The sequence below is a fragment of the Colossoma macropomum genome, unplaced genomic scaffold, assembly GCF_904425465.1.
Source record: "Colossoma macropomum unplaced genomic scaffold, Colossoma_macropomum, whole genome shotgun sequence".
Lineage (NCBI taxonomy): Eukaryota > Metazoa > Chordata > Actinopteri > Characiformes > Serrasalmidae > Colossoma > Colossoma macropomum.
The window spans coordinates 421,191-437,474 of record NW_023495530.1 but is presented as its reverse complement, the minus strand read 5'-3'; the positions used below and the strand labels follow the sequence as shown (position 1 = coordinate 437,474).

The 16,284-nt window shown below is 40.6% G+C and overlaps 1 protein-coding gene across 1 annotated transcript in view; it reads left to right on the top strand.

The window, feature by feature from the left end:
- pard3ba (par-3 family cell polarity regulator beta a) overlaps positions 1-16,284 on the top strand; it is a 263,259-nt gene that overhangs the window by 237,319 nt on the left and 9,656 nt on the right. Inside the window, exon 22 of the mRNA XM_036562820.1 lies at positions 8,546-8,610. Coding sequence (XP_036418713.1) covers positions 8,546-8,610 — 65 coding nt within the window. The remainder of the gene's footprint in view (positions 1-8,545; positions 8,611-16,284) is intronic.

Below are 16,284 nucleotides of genomic sequence, written 5' to 3'. Positions count from 1 at the left end.
AGGAAGAGAGCCTGGACGAATGTACTTGAAGCCTTTGTCGAAGATGAAAGAAGCAAGATACTGTATCAAAAGTAGTCTGTAATCAGTATGAAGCCCAGCAAAGAAAGAAACAATGGGAGGAGAGAGTGAAGGAGAGAGAGTATATCAAAGCCAGTGTCTGTGTTCAGAATACCCTGTAGCCAATTTCAAAAGAAGGTTTTGGGCTTTTGGGGAAAGGTTTGATGGAAAATCATGTTTGAGTATGCATGTTACACTCAAAGCACTCACATTAGCCTCCCCCACTCAAAAATCAGTACGCTCTTTCCGCTGTTTTTAAGCCTTCATGGAAATTCTGCATCATCCTTACCTCAGTCAGTCGTGTATAAGCCAAAGAGCCAAAGTCTTAGTTAGTAGTCAACTATAGGTGCTTTAGTATGTTATTTGGGCATGTTGTGCCTCAATCACCACAATACCCAGCATGCATTATGCGAATACTAAGAGCTACTCTTACATTCTACCGGAAAATAAAAGCTGAAGAGAAAGTAAAAAAAGCCTCACATTAATCATGTTACATTTGTAGGTGAATGTGGCATTAGGAGTTTTGCCCAAGGACTCTCGTTACTTGCATCATGGAGTGCTCACCTAAGTGGGGAATCGAACCCCAGTCTGCCATATCAAACCTCAGTCCTCACCCAATCCTCAGGCAAACAAGTTGAGTTTTCCATTTGAAATAGTTTAGGATTCATAATTTCATACTTTCATTCGTTCAGTGTTCTGTCACTACAGTACCCAGCATGCATTATGGTAAAACTAAGCATTACATCTTGGTCATTGAACAAACTCTTAAAAGAAACAGTGATTTTGAATCTTTATTCAGTCCAAAATGGACACCAGTTACACATTTTACTTTCGGTCAGAGAAAAGAAGCCAAACTGAGATGTGGTGTCTAGATAGGTTTGCTCTCTTTAGTTGTTTGTTGGTTGTCTTCCTCCTCTGATGAGTCATTTTTGGTGTTTGAAATGTAATGAAATGTCATTGTAATGATGATTGAAGATGATGATTGATGACTGAAAACAGCCTGCCCACAAAAATCCACCTCAAACCTTTTTTTCAAAAGTTCTAACCACCTTCAAGATCATCAGAAGGTGGTTTTGAAAGCAATTAAAGCAGAAAATCGAACAAAAGAGAGTGCTGCAGTACTGCTGTGGCATGTTTTCAACATTTTTCCTCACCACCTACAAGCTGGTCACACTTTTCCTGTGAGTCTGTGCTAGCAGTATTAGCGTTATCATAGAGCTGTTTCTTTTGCGTTTTGGCGTTTATGGCCTGAATGGACAGCCCGGCTCTAGTAGTCATGATTCGCCACTGGATAAAGCAAAATTAAGTGTGACCCAAAGTTCTTCAGACTTTGGTCAAAGACACAGAGACATACATGTCTACAGTCGGCACTTCCAGCCTACGCTGCTCCATATTTGAACCGGATTGGAAGCGGCTTGTTGCCCAGGCTTCGCTTGGTCTGCAGAGAGGTCATGACCAACCTCCTACAGCCTCGCGTCTTAATTACCCTCTCGAAATGGCTCCGCCATCTGCTGCTAACAAGCGGCGGCGTCTGGGCCGCATGGCCGGGAGTATTTAGGGGGCATTGGAGGGCATTGGGCCGTGCCTGCTACCAGCACACGGCCCATATATAGCATCTCCCCAGGGAAGGAGGAATACGATATGATCTGTTGCACGTTCGCCCCCTCATTTGAACAATGAAGTTGGAACCAAGTGCAGTTACAAAGGAAAATATGGGAAATCCATAATGACTATGACTGTGTGCATCTCCAGAGGAATCACTGGAAGTAACTTTGTCCCTCAATCTGTGGCTAAAAAGAATGAATGAAGTTGCAAAGTGAAATTTACCACAGTAAGTCAGATACAGATACTCCATAATTATTGGCGCCTATGAAGATCTGCTTGGTAGTTTGATCTTCCGCTGATGTTGTGAAAGTCTAACCATTTAGTGAAGAAACATTATTCATTCACAATTGTTGGCACTTGGTTTGTGCACCTGTAATGCTGGATGATACAAATATAAAGCTGTTTGAGGCCATTTCTCCATATGGTGAAGGTATGATGTGGATCATTGTCCTGCTGGAGGATCCAGCCATGATGGAATCCAGACATCCTGGCAAAAGCAACTGGACATTGACCTAAAATCTGGTATTTGATGGAATCCATAATGCCTAATAACATTCCAAGAGCCTTTGGAAGCAAAAGAAAGAAGAGATTCACCACCAAACATCACTATGGGGATTAGGCAAAATGTGAATTTGACATTTTTTAAAAACCTTTTCAAAAATATGAAATCCTGTCTACTAAGTAGCCAAAACATTTTTGTTATGGCTGATATTCTGAGTGTGAATCAAGGCTAGTGGTGCTATTTGCCTGGGAGAATTTGGGTAATTTAGTAGGTTTGTTTTAGTGAAAAAAGACAATAAATGCAGCTTTATTGTGCAGAGGCACCGCAGTACAGTTGGGCTTTCCAATAGAATTGAGCGCAGTTTGAGTTTGCTGTGAGAAGTGCTGGGCTCAGTTGGAGTCCTGGTGGAGTCTAACTGAGAAGCTGCTCTTACAAGAACCGGTTGCCTTTGGAGAATAAATAGGGTCCAATGACGAACGGAATCTCATTTGTGAAAAATGATGAAAAATGAAAGCTATCAGGGGGCGTCTCTTATTGACTCCTGCTGAGCATCAGTGGGTGACTATGGAGTTGCATGCATGTGTGTGATAGTTCTTGTCCATGTCAGTCTCACTGTGTGCTCAGTCTGAAGTGATTCTTATTAGCAGTGGAGAAGAATCAGACATAAATTCTAGATATTTCAGCAGTTTACTACTGCAAGGTACGTTCAAAATCCACTTTATTCAAAACCCCTTGTAGCTCCACCTAAAAGTCTGTAGCTCCTCTGTTGATGCATAATAATTGTGCCAGTCATCCTCTAGTCAGTTTCTAGTCACATGATTTGCTCTTGGTTTCATTTTTTTCAGTGGTGGTCTACTTTCAAGTGGTCACTCTAGCAGTGACACTGAAGTATGTAAAAACTCCAGCAACACCAATATGTCTAAAACACTCATAGCACAACCATGCCAGTGTCAATGCCGTGCTGAGAATGTCTCGCCACCAGAATAATATCTGGTCAACAGCAGTCCTGTGGTTAGAAAGTGACCAGTAATGAGTAATGCGGATGAGCTAGAGCTGGTAAAAATACACCAACATAGTGAAACTATAAGATGTTTTTAATAAAGTGGCCAGTGAGTAGAAGTATGGCCTAGGTGTTTCTAATAAGGTGGCCAGTGAGTGGAAGTACAAGGTGGGTGTTTCTTATAAAGTGGCCACTGAGTGGAAGTATAATGTTGTTGTTTCTTATAAAGTGGTCAGTAAGTGAAAGTATAAGATAAGTGTTTCTAATAAAGTGGCCAGTAAGTGGACGTATAAGGTAGGTGTTTCAAATGAAGTGGCCAGTGAGTGGAAGTACAAGGTAGGTGTTTCTAATAAAGTGACCAGTACGTGGAAGTACAAGGTAGATGTTTCTAATAAAATGGCCAGAGAGAGGAAGCACAAGTTGGTGTTTCTAATAAAGTGGCCAGTATCTGAAAGTACAAGGTAGGTGTTTGTAATGAAGTGGACACTGTTTGTGTACTTTCTAACGGTCCAGTTTCGTTTGGAGTGAGATTTGAATATGTGTTCAGGTGAATGAATCACTGTAGTGGAACTTGATGGCTCAGCTTGAAACAGATGAATCACTGGCTCTTTGCAGGGTGAATCATTGCTGAACTATGGGCTAAATGCTTCAGGGGGGAGCTTTCGGATCACTGAGTCCTAGTGACATTGTATTCTGTGTGTGTGTGTGTGTGTGTGTGTGTGTGTGTCTGTTTATTGAGTGTCTAGCTTGGCATAAATACTATCGATCCAATCTTCCACATACATATGCATGACAGATGTGTGTGTTTAGCTGTAATGGTTTGTGCATGTGTGCGTGTGTGTGTTTGTGTGCACTGCTTTACACTCCTTTGTCTGGTCTAAATGTCCCCAGAACAATATGAAAATAATTTTTGGACACTGAATATTTGGCTAGTGTCCATGAGTGTAGTTTACCACTCTTAGGAAGGCAGAATGCTGTTTTTGAAGCCAAACAAGGTTTTTACTTAAAACTAGACTATGTAAGTTTATAGGATTTGCACCTCTCTGGTGCAAATGTGTAATTACATGCCATCTGCAGAAAAAACATTTTGTAACAACGATTGGGCTTTGGACTCCTTCCCTGAGGTGGATGAATCTGATGATTAAGAACGCATTGAAAGAAAATTCAAAGAGAACTCAGTCAAAACTTGGTGAATGATGTGTCTTCTGAGGATGTGAGTGAATTATCTTACTATTTGCCATCATATCTTCATCAGTATAATGGTTTTGCATTGAGAACGAATCATCAAGTCAGACCTTCTTTTTGAGCATGTGCGTGTGATGATGTACATAGAGATGTACGACATGGTCCAGTTAACTCCCCTGAAATCCGACCCGACTTCTCTGACCATTATTTCAGCCTTTACAGGGCTAGGTTTATACCTACGTTGAGAATTATAGCTGCATGCTTAACGTGCAGATAGGATTTATTAGGTGTGAAACAAGAGTTCTCTGGAAAAATCTCTTCAACGCTGTATTGAGTATTCAAAATTGTCATAATGTGCACAATTTGTCATCATGCACAACTCTCAGCATCCAACATATCTGGCCTATGTTGACATCAGTAATATTGAAAAATAATCTTAGTTACTGCATTCTATACTATATTCTTCTTCTTATTATTACCATCAGCATATTTTATTATCATCATTTGCTTATGTATGAGGGGCCCAAACATTGCTGGAATCTTCTTTTTAGCTGATTAATTATTATTTTTTTTCTCCACCTCAACAGTTGTTTTATAATGAGGGTAGGGGTGGTTTTTCTGTTATGGACAACATGTCCTGTCAGTGGTATTGATTGCTTCCTTTTATATAAATATTTTTGTTCACAAATTAGTGATTAGCATGCCTTCACCACTGTAAACTCAGGTTGTTTTCGCCTGCACCCTTGCCATGGCTTCTGAGCTGAGCTCTTTGGCGAGGCTTCCCCTTTGGCGAGGTTTATCAGGGTTTACCGTGTTGTGTCGATTCTGCTCTCTAGCCTAGACTGCAGGGCCCCCTAAGGCAGAGTCTTCAGACCCATGCCCTACATGCCGGTCAAGTCACTAGCGATTTACAATTCTAATTGCCTTGTAAAGATCTATCACTGTAGTAATTCAAAGAAAGGCTTAGGGTGCAAGCTGACTGATTAGATGATCCAGACACTCCTCCCTAACAGTCCCTAGATGAGAGGAACTAGAGAAAGTAGCATGCATTACTGTTTGATTCATGATTTATTTACTGATGCTTAAGTAAGCTTGGGTTCCAAAGTATGAACTGTAATTATAATGATAAGGCAGATGTTCAAATAAGTCAAATCTCAGTGAGCACTTGTGTATAAAAAATAACTTTATTAAGACTTATTTTATCCACTCATAACTTACCTCTGCTCTCAAAAATCTGCTAGGAAAATTGATGGCATTAATAAGTTTGGTGATCAGATTTTAACAAAGAATCACCAAGAATCTTTAGATGCCGTTGATCTGTTGGTACCACACCACTTAAATACACAATGAATCTCTTGGGCAATGTTCTTCAGGGCACCCTCAGATGCTCTACTGCTCTAGTGGAGCCTCATTATAGAAGTGCCAAGCTAAGCAATAAGGGATATGTTACTTGTGATGAATGCGGTTTTGATGACTACCAAACTAAATAACATTTAATGTACCTAAATTAAGAAAGGAACCAATACACTGTCCACTTTAGAAACACTACTTTGTGTTTGCAAGCACCAGCCATGAGCTCCACCTTATAGCTCCACCATATTTATGCATTTAGCAGATATCCAGAAATAGGCAAATGTCTTGTCCAAAGACTTATACTGGTATAGTGTGGTGTTGTTATCCAAGCAGGGAATTGAACCCTAGTCTGCTGTGTGGATAGCAATATGAGTCTTGCCCAAGGATTCTTATTGGTATAGTATGCTTAGTCTGCTGCATGGAAAGTGTTAGGAATCTTGCCCAAGGTCTCTTTTGGGTGTAGTGTGGTGTTCTTGCCCGAGCGGGGAGTCAAACCCTAGTCTGCCACATGGATAGTGTTAGGAGGCTTTCCCATGGTCTCTTCTTGGTGTAGTGTGGTTTTCTTGCCCGAGCAGGGAAATGAACGTCTTCTGCATTTCTTGCAACACTGGCGACTGGATATTGTTTTGATGGTGGTACATTATCAGCACAGCAGTGAGACTGATATGGTAGTGTGTTGGAAATGGGTGTTTTAGACATCAGTGTCACTGCTAGGTACAGAGCTTTCGATCACCCAAAAATATCCATCAAAGAGCAGATCTATGGTCAAAAACTGACCATTGATGAATGGCTAAAGAATGAAACAGATGAGCTCTAGTCTCTAACTCTTACACCAGCAAGGTGGATCTACAAGGGGTTTTGAATAAAGTGGCTTCTAATGAAGTGGTGATGTTTACCGTTAACTATCTGTAATTAAAATGAATCCTTACTTCTATATTAAGGTTCATTAATGTTCAAGAAGCTTAATAGAGTATCTGGAGAATAAAATCAGCATATATTATGGAAAATCAAAAGATCTCCATTCTCTTTGCTTCCCTACATATTTCATAAACAAAAACTGTACACGAGCAAGGTGGTCCAACAAGGTAAAGTAGGGGGTTCTATTAAAGTGGCCGGTGAGCGTATAACCATGGGAATAAGACTGGAGTGGTCACTAATACTAAGCAAGAATGAAAGCACACGGGGCCGAGCGGCAATACTTGTGATGGTTACGCGAAGCCTGCAGTGTGTCAAAGCAGCAGTTCAGAAACAATGAGTTGCTCTATTTGTCTGCAGCCTCCTCATAAAGCAAGGGGAGAGGAGGGGTTGAGGGGCTTCTGTTTTTCTCCATGTGGCCAAATATCACTGGCAATAAAAGAGCGACTGATAGGCTGCGGGGAGCAAAATGGAGAAAAAGAATAGAGAGAGAGAGATGGCCTCGTCCATCACTCTAAATATGAAGCAGTCTATCACAGTCACGATCGCATCCCCCCCCGCTTCCGAACATGACCTTTGCAGCATACACTCGTTCTCTCTCCCTCTCACCCTCTCTCCCTTTCTCTCTCGCTCCCTACGATATTCGATCCCTGCGAGACACCTTTGTGTTTAAAGATCACACTTAGCATGCAGGTGCGGTGCTCAGGGTTTCAGGTGGGCCGCTATTACACACATGGGACGAGCTCATTGAGACAAATGCCACCGTTTTTCCTCCCCTTATCCTGCCCCGATGTGACGCTTTTCTCCACCTAATGTTTCTGACCTTCGGCTGTCAGACGCTGCCCTCAGTCCCGCTGCTTTTACAGGGCTGTGTTTATGAAGTATCCCGAGGTGTCAGGGATGCGAGGATATTCTACAAAGATGGATCATGCTGGTGAATATACATGTATCATGTTTGTCATTGCTGTTGATTTTACTCTGTAGATACTGTATTAGGCATGTGCTCAGTACTCTTGCATCAATATTTTTAACCCTTGCATCAATATTTATTGCATTGCTTGGAGTTCAGTCAAACCTATAAGTGGCAGTAGCTACGAAAAGCTGGTAAATCTTGTAAGGCTTTGTGTATCCAATTGCGATGCATTCACCATATAACCACTCCCTTTGCTTTTATGTATCTAGCCAATGTTCTTGTCCAGAGCAGCTTACAATGGTAGGTAAATGAAACACTATGGGTCTTGTTGAAGGACTGTTAATCTTGCATTAGGCGTCTAGCACAAGGATTTTATTGGTATAGCAGTGGTATTCCTGCCTGGATGAGGAATCAAGCCTTCAGTCTTTCATGTGGCAACAGTGTTATCCACTATGCTATCCAACATGCTATACAGTCAAAGATGCCAACTTTATTAACAAATCCAAGTCTTAATTAGATATGAGTAATGTGGTTTATGAACTGTGCCACATTGGAGTAAAACTGTATTGTGCTGATGCAATTAAAGGTCAGTTTCTTACTGCAGACACTTTTGGCTGGATAGTGAATGGTCCACCATGCGCTTCTTATATTTGCCTTTACAGTCTGTTCTTAGGTTTCTTCCTTAGCAGTGGATGCTATGCTCTGTCTAAAGCAGGCTATAATTAGATTTGGGAGAAATGTAACCTTATGCTTGCCAAATGTAGCAAGACGCTCCATTTGACACAACTCAGAACTAAAATGGCTGATGTGGGCTTTAGAAAGTGAAGTGAAACAGTTTCAGGATTTGAGAGAAGTCTCAGGGTAATGAGTTAGGGATGACCAAGCATAATCTCTTTGGCTTTTCCTCTTTCTCTCTCTGACTGTTTTGGTATAACTGTGTGTGCTTATAGTGGTAGCCTATGCCACTCTGGTTATTGTAGCACGCCATTGCTGACCAATATTTTTCTCCGTACAGATAAGAGGCCCTGAGTCCCGTGCTGCTCCAAGATATGAAGACATTGATCGACAGTATACAAACAGGTATGAGTGTGTATCTGTCTGTCTGTGACATTTCTGTCCCAACAACATGTATGTTTAAGCCATTCTTGCAAAGAATATGTAGAAATGACAACTAGCAGATTATTTCAGAGAAAAACTCTGGCCACTAAACCCAAATTTAGCCTTGACTCTTAGAAGTTTTTGCCGTTTTTTGTTATGCTGTTTAGATGGTATTACACAAAAAGTCCACACTTCTGCTTTTTTCTGTTTATTTCAGTGTTTATAAGAATGAAATGTGTAATTTTAGAATCCACACTTTCAGAATTTCTCTTTTTATGGGTAATTTTACAGGTAAAGCTTTTTATAGGACACTGTCTAAGCATATATACATATAAAATGTGCCCAGGCCACATTTTGTGTTCTATTCCATGACCATAATGACTGTATCTGTACAAGTGTTCTTATAACTGTCAACACACAAAAGGAATCTGAGGGAGAAGCCCTCACTCCACCCCACCCCCACTCCCCCAACCCCAACGCTAATCCTCTTTCAACCCCCTAATTAAATCTGGAGTGTTTGTCGTCCAAGAGCCTTGCCCATCCACGGCCATTCACCTGATCCTCTCCCATGGGAGCTGGATCCGGACAGGAAGCCCGAGAACGCTCTCTCCTGGCTCCGCGCCCGCTGCTTAAGTGCCTCAATCAACCCTCACCAGGAACACGCATGCATACATGCACACAGTAAAGCTCAGCTGTGCCCCAGTGAGAACAGATAGCAGTCTGTAAAGGGTCAAAGCAGAAACATAATAGAGGCTCTCACTAAGTACTTCAAGCACTAGACTCCAGATTCTTATCAAAGTCCACACTCTGGGTCCTGTTTAGCTACAAACAGTGCTGAAGTGAATGAAACAGAAGCTTAGTAGATTAAAAAGAACATAATTTGAACGATAAAGTCAATTTGATGATAAAAACATGGCAATTGTATTTACAATTTGGTTAAGTCATGCTAATAAATGACTCTCAGTTGAGTATATAATTAATACCTGCATCTCTGGCCAAATAAAATGTTTCAGTCCAAAGTAGTAAACACAACCTTTGTGGAAAACCATTTAAAAAATACTATTAAAAAATAAAATCCTAAAGCACAGTTACCTTATATTTGGTTGACTTAAATATATTGTGATAATATTGTGCAAAAGTTTGGACACTATTCTGTAAAGTCTTGGAAATTAATGAACTCTTTAGCCTTTAGTTAGGCAGGTCAAGAAGTTTCATTTCAAGCGGCTGGCTGAGGATCTGTATATCTAGCTAATTAGAAATGGCAGTTAAGGGAAAATGTGGAAGTCAAGGTGAAGAAAAGTCTGAAATAGAACTGCTCATATGCTGACCAGAAAGGCAAAGCAAAACCCCCAAATGACAGCAAAGAACCTGCAGGAAAGTTTAGCTGATGCAGGAGTGGTGGTGTATCATTGTACTGCGCAGCATAGAAGAGTCTTCAGAACGAGTCTTGCAGGTGCTGATTAGACAATAATCTAACCTTAGACAGTGACCTTAGTGATCTAAAACATATCTGAAAATCCACCACGAACCACTTTAAGAAATGCAAGCTGAAGCTTTTGGAATGGCCCTCAGGGTCCCCTTGAACATCATTGAAAATCTGTGGGTAGATCTTAAACATGCTGTGTGTGCAAGACGGCCTAGTATTCTCAAGGATGAGTGGGTGAAAAGTCCTAAAACAAGAATATAATAAGCTGGCGAGAAAAAGTGTTTGTAAGTTGCATTGCCTCCTGCTCCTGTGGCAGCTGTTACTAAGTACCTACATGCATATATACATAGAGAGAGACAGAGAGAGAGGGAGAAAGAATAAGATTTGTTCATCAAAAACAGTCGTCATCATTACATTTGATTTTCACACACAAAAGTTCCACAGAAAGCCAAAATTGTTCTGAATTGGGTTTCAGTGTTAAAGCCCCAGGGAAGTTAAAGCTGTGATTGCTTTTAAATAGGTTAGTGTTGGTCTTGTGAGACAAATTATATGTACAAAGTAGGCCCCTATGAATAATTGGAGAACATCTATGTTTACTTTTGACATCAACTGAGCAGTCTTATCTTAAGCAAGCTTAATCCTTGCCAATCACCAGGCTGATGTCATTTGTTCCTTCCAGTTTAATCAAAGCTGTTCCCACGGTCTCTCTTTCTTTGAGTCTGAGCAACCTAACATGCAAAAACCAAGTGTCACCTACGGTGGCATAACTTCTGCCTGATTCTCCAAATCACCCGGAGTAGGTTTGTACATGTGGAGCTGAACTATCCCAATATGGCCAATGGTCCAATAGCATATCACTGTGCATTTTGTAGTCTATGCAGGTCATTTGTTGGGCTACATAACCCAGCTGTAGCCAAACAAAATTCTGGCAGAACCCAACTGTAGCCCAACAATTCCATGTAGGGATATGTGTATCAAAGCAAAACATGTTCAACTAGGATGTTCTGTGCTTACAAGAGCATCTACTTCACACTGCGTCATGCTGTCTTGTCTTGCTGCAGTCCCCAAAATGAAGTGTCTCACCTTCACATCCCTGTCCACCCCATACCCTCTGAAAGTATTTTCAAGAGAAAGGGCTATTTAACCAAAATGGGCTACATTTTTCAGTACTGAACTCCGTGGCTTAGTCCCCTTGGGCGCTCTCATTCGAGCCCATTTCCTTTCAAATCGCTGCGGCACTTTGCCGCGCGCCTCGCACTTTGCCGCGCGCCTCGGCTGCATTAGCATACATTTTCCCTGTGCGCCCGTACAGTGGGTGTGTGTGTGAGGAAGGCTGCGAATGATTTAATAGAAGCATTAATGGTTGTTCAGCCTCTGTTCAAGACTCCTTCAGGCTGTAGCCATTCACTTTGTATGCAACCTCTCACTGGTCTGGCTTGAGGGCCCTCTGCATGAGAACTACTGTGATGGAAGTGCAAGAACTTAGACAGTCAACAGGTAGATAAAGGAGCACGGGATTAGAGCTTTAATCAGACCTGGAACTTGAGTCCAAACCTGAATGTAGAAAGTTTAATCATGTACCTAAACACAACAAAAATTATAGTCTGAACCCGAGTGTAGCCTGTCAAAATTCTGTCTAACCCCGACTGTAGCCCAGTAAAGTTCAGTCTAAACTAGACTGTAGCCCAACAGAATTCTAGCAAAACATGACTGTAGCTCTACAAAATTCTGGAAGAACCCAACTGTGGCCCACAAAAGTTCTGGCAGAACTCAACTGTAGCCCAAAAAATTCTAGCAGAACCCAGCTGTAGCCCATCAAAATTTTGGCAGAATCCAACTCTAGCCCAAAAAAATTCAGGCAAAACCCAACTGTAGCCCACCAAAACTCTGGCAGAACCCAACTCTAGCCCACAAAAATTCTGACAGAACCCAATTGTAGCCCACAAAAATTCTGACAAAACCCAACTGTAGCCCCGAAAAATTCTGGCAGAACACAACTGTAGCCCACAAAAATTCTGGCAGAACCCAGCTGTAGCCCACAAAAATTCTGACAGAACACAACTGTAGCCCACAAAAATTCTGACAGAACCCAACTGTAGCCCACAAAAATTCTGACAGAACACAACTGTAGCCCACAAAAATTCTGACAGAACCCAACTGTAGCCCACAAAAATTCTGACAGAACACAACTGTAGCCCACAAAAATTCTGACAGAGCCCAACTCTAGCCCACAAAAATTCTGACAGAACCCAGCTGTAGCCCACAAAAATTCTGACAGAACCCAACTGTAGCCCACAAAAATTCTGACAGAACCCAACTGTAGCCCACAAAAATTCTGACAGAACACAACTGTAGCCCACAAAAATTCTGACAGAACCCAACTGTAGCCCACAAAAATTCTGGCAGAACCCAACTGTAGCCCACAAAAATTCTGACAGAACCCAACTGTAGCCCACAAAAATTCTGACAGAGCCCAACTGTAGCCCACAAAAATTCTGACAGAACCCAACTGTAGCCCACAAAAATTCTGACAGAGCCCAACTGTAGCCCACAAAAATTCTGACAGAACACAACTGTAGCCCACAACAATTCTGACAGAACCCAACTGTAGCCCACAACAATTCTGTCAGATCCCAAAAAACATTGAAGAAATTATGTTCAAACCCAACCATTCAGGCAGATATTTTAATCTCTAAATGGAGTGGTTCCACAGTCAAACCTAAACCATTGATAAATGACTCTACACTCTGGAGAACACAAAATGATTTGGATCAGAAATTTTTTCCTTGTACATAACATGATGGTAGCACACACCAAAACCATTTCCATTACAGTATGAATGCTTAGAATTTCAGATACTGTTGTGGAATACAGTATAATCATGATGTGTGAAAAGAAATTATGACAGTTATGCTAAAACAAACATTTTAAATCATGCAGTCATGCTAAAACATTCTTCAATTGGTGCTGCAGTTGGTGCTCTTGAGAGTTTGCACTGATTTGAGACCAGTTTTGGTGTTGGCCTCATGATAGATTTGATCTTTGTCTCAGGATAACTTCCATGCATTCAGAGCGTTGTTGTGTCTTCCCAATGGAGCCTGTCATAGAAGGTCTAAATTAGAGAACTCTTCAGCTTTGAAGAACTGGTATTTGGCAATTTCCCTATAAACCAAACTTCTGCAAAGCTCTCAGTTGTGCTGCAGACTAAACAGAGTTAAATTAGGATGAACAGTTCCTATTCCAGCCAGACCCAACAAGAGTCCTCTGCTAATCAGCCTTAGCCTTAAGCTTACATATGATTGGATTAACTGGCTAAGTCAGCCTTTGCATGGCAGATCAGTAATGCTAGTCTGCTTACTGAGCGCTGTAGCACAGTAAGTAGGATAGAGCTTGGATATGTGTTAAAGCCTCCAGGCAAAAACTGGTTGGATCAACACTCAACACATTTGAGGCATTGACTACTGACAAAAGGGTGGTCACTGGAGTACATTTAACTCTAATGCAACCAAGGTCCAAAAATTCGAATGCAAGAAAAAAACTTATTTCCCGTCTTCCATTCCAGTGGAGCCAGTGCTTTAATGGATCGAGTATCGGCTAAACCTGATCCACCTCCAGCCCTTCGCTTCTTTTTCTGCACTCTGTTTACTTTCTTATAGCACTTTCATAGAGGCTTTCATCCTCACTTTTGCAGAGGCTTACAGTGTGGTCTAAATATTTACAGTGTGGAACTATTTTAAGTGGAAAATGAAAACTTGGAATATCTGCATCAGTGTCACCACTTCATATAATACGTCAAAATGTGGGCATGTAAAATGTAAAAAATAGTATTTTTTGGTGCTTATTGTAAGCAGCAAGCCATCGGAAGCTTGCACAAAATAAGGCACAAGTCACAAAAAACGAAACTATTGTGCAGATGTTCTGCTCTACTGGCTATTTTATGCCATTTCTAGTTTTAAAACACCTTTAGCAGAAACGCCTCATTCAAATCTGAGAGAAAGCAGGCTATTATGTATGTGCTTGAGCAATAATTTGAAACAGGTATTTCAGTATTCCAAAAAAGAAAAGAATTAGTTCATTCAGAGTGAAGTGACCGGTAGGCCAAATCGGTTAGGATCAGGTCGGATCGACTTACAATAAAGTACTCTGATCTGATCGGGGGGAAAAAAGACCGGACCCTAATAAAAATTTATCAAAGTCTGGTCAGGACTTAGAGGAACTGAATATCCAAATCCGGAGGGGCATTTTTTTAATTTTACTACAGCTGAGACTGGGTTCCCTTCAGCGAATATGAGGGCTTAATTTCTAAGTGCCCATACATACAGTGTCCTTTCATTTTTAGTGCCTTTTGCATGAGAGTAAATTATATCCACTGTGCCTTTTGACCTTCAAGTGAGGGCAAAAGCTCTCCAGTTCATTGTTCAGGGTGAGGTGAAGTCCATCATACCTCATGCTAACACACTTGAGAGTAAAGTGTTATTCAGAGTGTTATTCTTAGGTTTTCCACTTGTATCCTTTCATACAGGTGCTGTATTTTATGGGCAGTACTTTAGTTCTGCAGTGCTTCAATTGCTTTTCTGAATAAGATGTTACAAGAACATATTTCTATATTTAATATGATTCAAATCAAGTTATCTCTACTTCTTCTAGGTTTTAAATCATCTAACTCAATAGATCTGTACTCATGTCTAGTTCTTCTACACATTTTAAAAATATGGTTCTTCAAGGGTTCTTTAGTAAAAGCAATTGGTATATTTATATACAGGACCATCTCATGCTTAAGTGGTTCTTCAGGTTGATGGAGAATGTGTTGTATATGGTTCTGTATAGAACCAAATAGGGTTCTGCTATTGTTACAATGTTAAGTTGGTAACATTAACAGAACCCTTTTTTGGTGCCATATAGAACCATTTTCAAACATGTTCTATATAGAACCATATACAACACATTCTCCTGTATTGTGTTTCATATACGCTAATAGTTTTCAGTTTTCTTAGATCTTCGCTGAGAGCTTCATATAGTACTGCATACAATGAGAAATATCATACCCATATTCTCCAAAACCAGAAATAGCATAACACAGCTGGTAAAACAGCAACATTTACTCAATGGTTTTGTTTTTTGAGACTTGCAAGTGAAAAATGTTATTTTAAATGTTATTTTAAATGTTATATTGTACATTTTACATGCCCATATTTTGATGAATTACATGAAGCTATGACATTGACAGTAAAGACATTACAAGTTTTGATTTTCCACTTTAAAGTAGTTCCACAATGTAAATATTCAAACCACATTGTTAGCCTCTGCAAAAGTAATGTCAAGCCGGTAACAGTAAAAGAACCCTTTTTGGTGCAATATAGAACCATTTTCAAATGTTCTATATAGAACCATATGCAACACAATCTAAAAGAAACAATTATGCATGAAAAGGTTCTGTATCAAACTCGTGGTTTTGTGTTGGGTTTCATATACGCTGTTTTCATTTTTATTAGAACTTCGCTGAAAACTCCATATTGTACTACATACACTGAAACATTTCATTCCCACATCATTGGCATCCATGGAAAAATAGAGCTCTTTCACCTGAGAAATCCCAGTTGAACCTCCAAGCATATTAGCATAATATAGAAGTAGCAGAATTGATTTTCACATATGAAGATCAAGCTGTTTTCCAAACAGTATGAAAACAGTATGAAAGTTCATGTTGCAGTGGTAACAATAATGGAAATGGTTTCACTGCATGTCACCATTACACTATGTCCAAAACCAAAAGGTCCAACTTCTAGAGAAATGTCAATTTTTCAATTTTTTAACAGGACACGAGCTCAGCAAGGCAAATTAGATTTCAAAAGACGTCACGGCAGCAGAAAGTTCAGCTTAATCTCAAATTTGACAGTTTTCAGGATAGCAAGAGCTACGTGCGGTTTGCATCACTCGTTCACTTCAAAAACCAACGTCTCTTTTTTTTTTCTGTCTCTTTTTCGTCTTTCATTACATGTCAGTGGCTTTTTATTGCATTTTGGTTGCGGCCGCCGTTTCGCTTCCGAGCCGTCGTTTCAGGCATTAACGTCATTTGCCTTGAAAACAGAGAGGCAGTAATGAAATCAGCGTTTGGAAATGAAACCCCACCGCTTCGCTTTCTGCATGCGTCACGCTTCCTCGGAGGCAACTCAGGCTTTCTGTTTTTGCCGTCGCTATGAATGATGGACAGACAAACAGTAGTAAAAAAA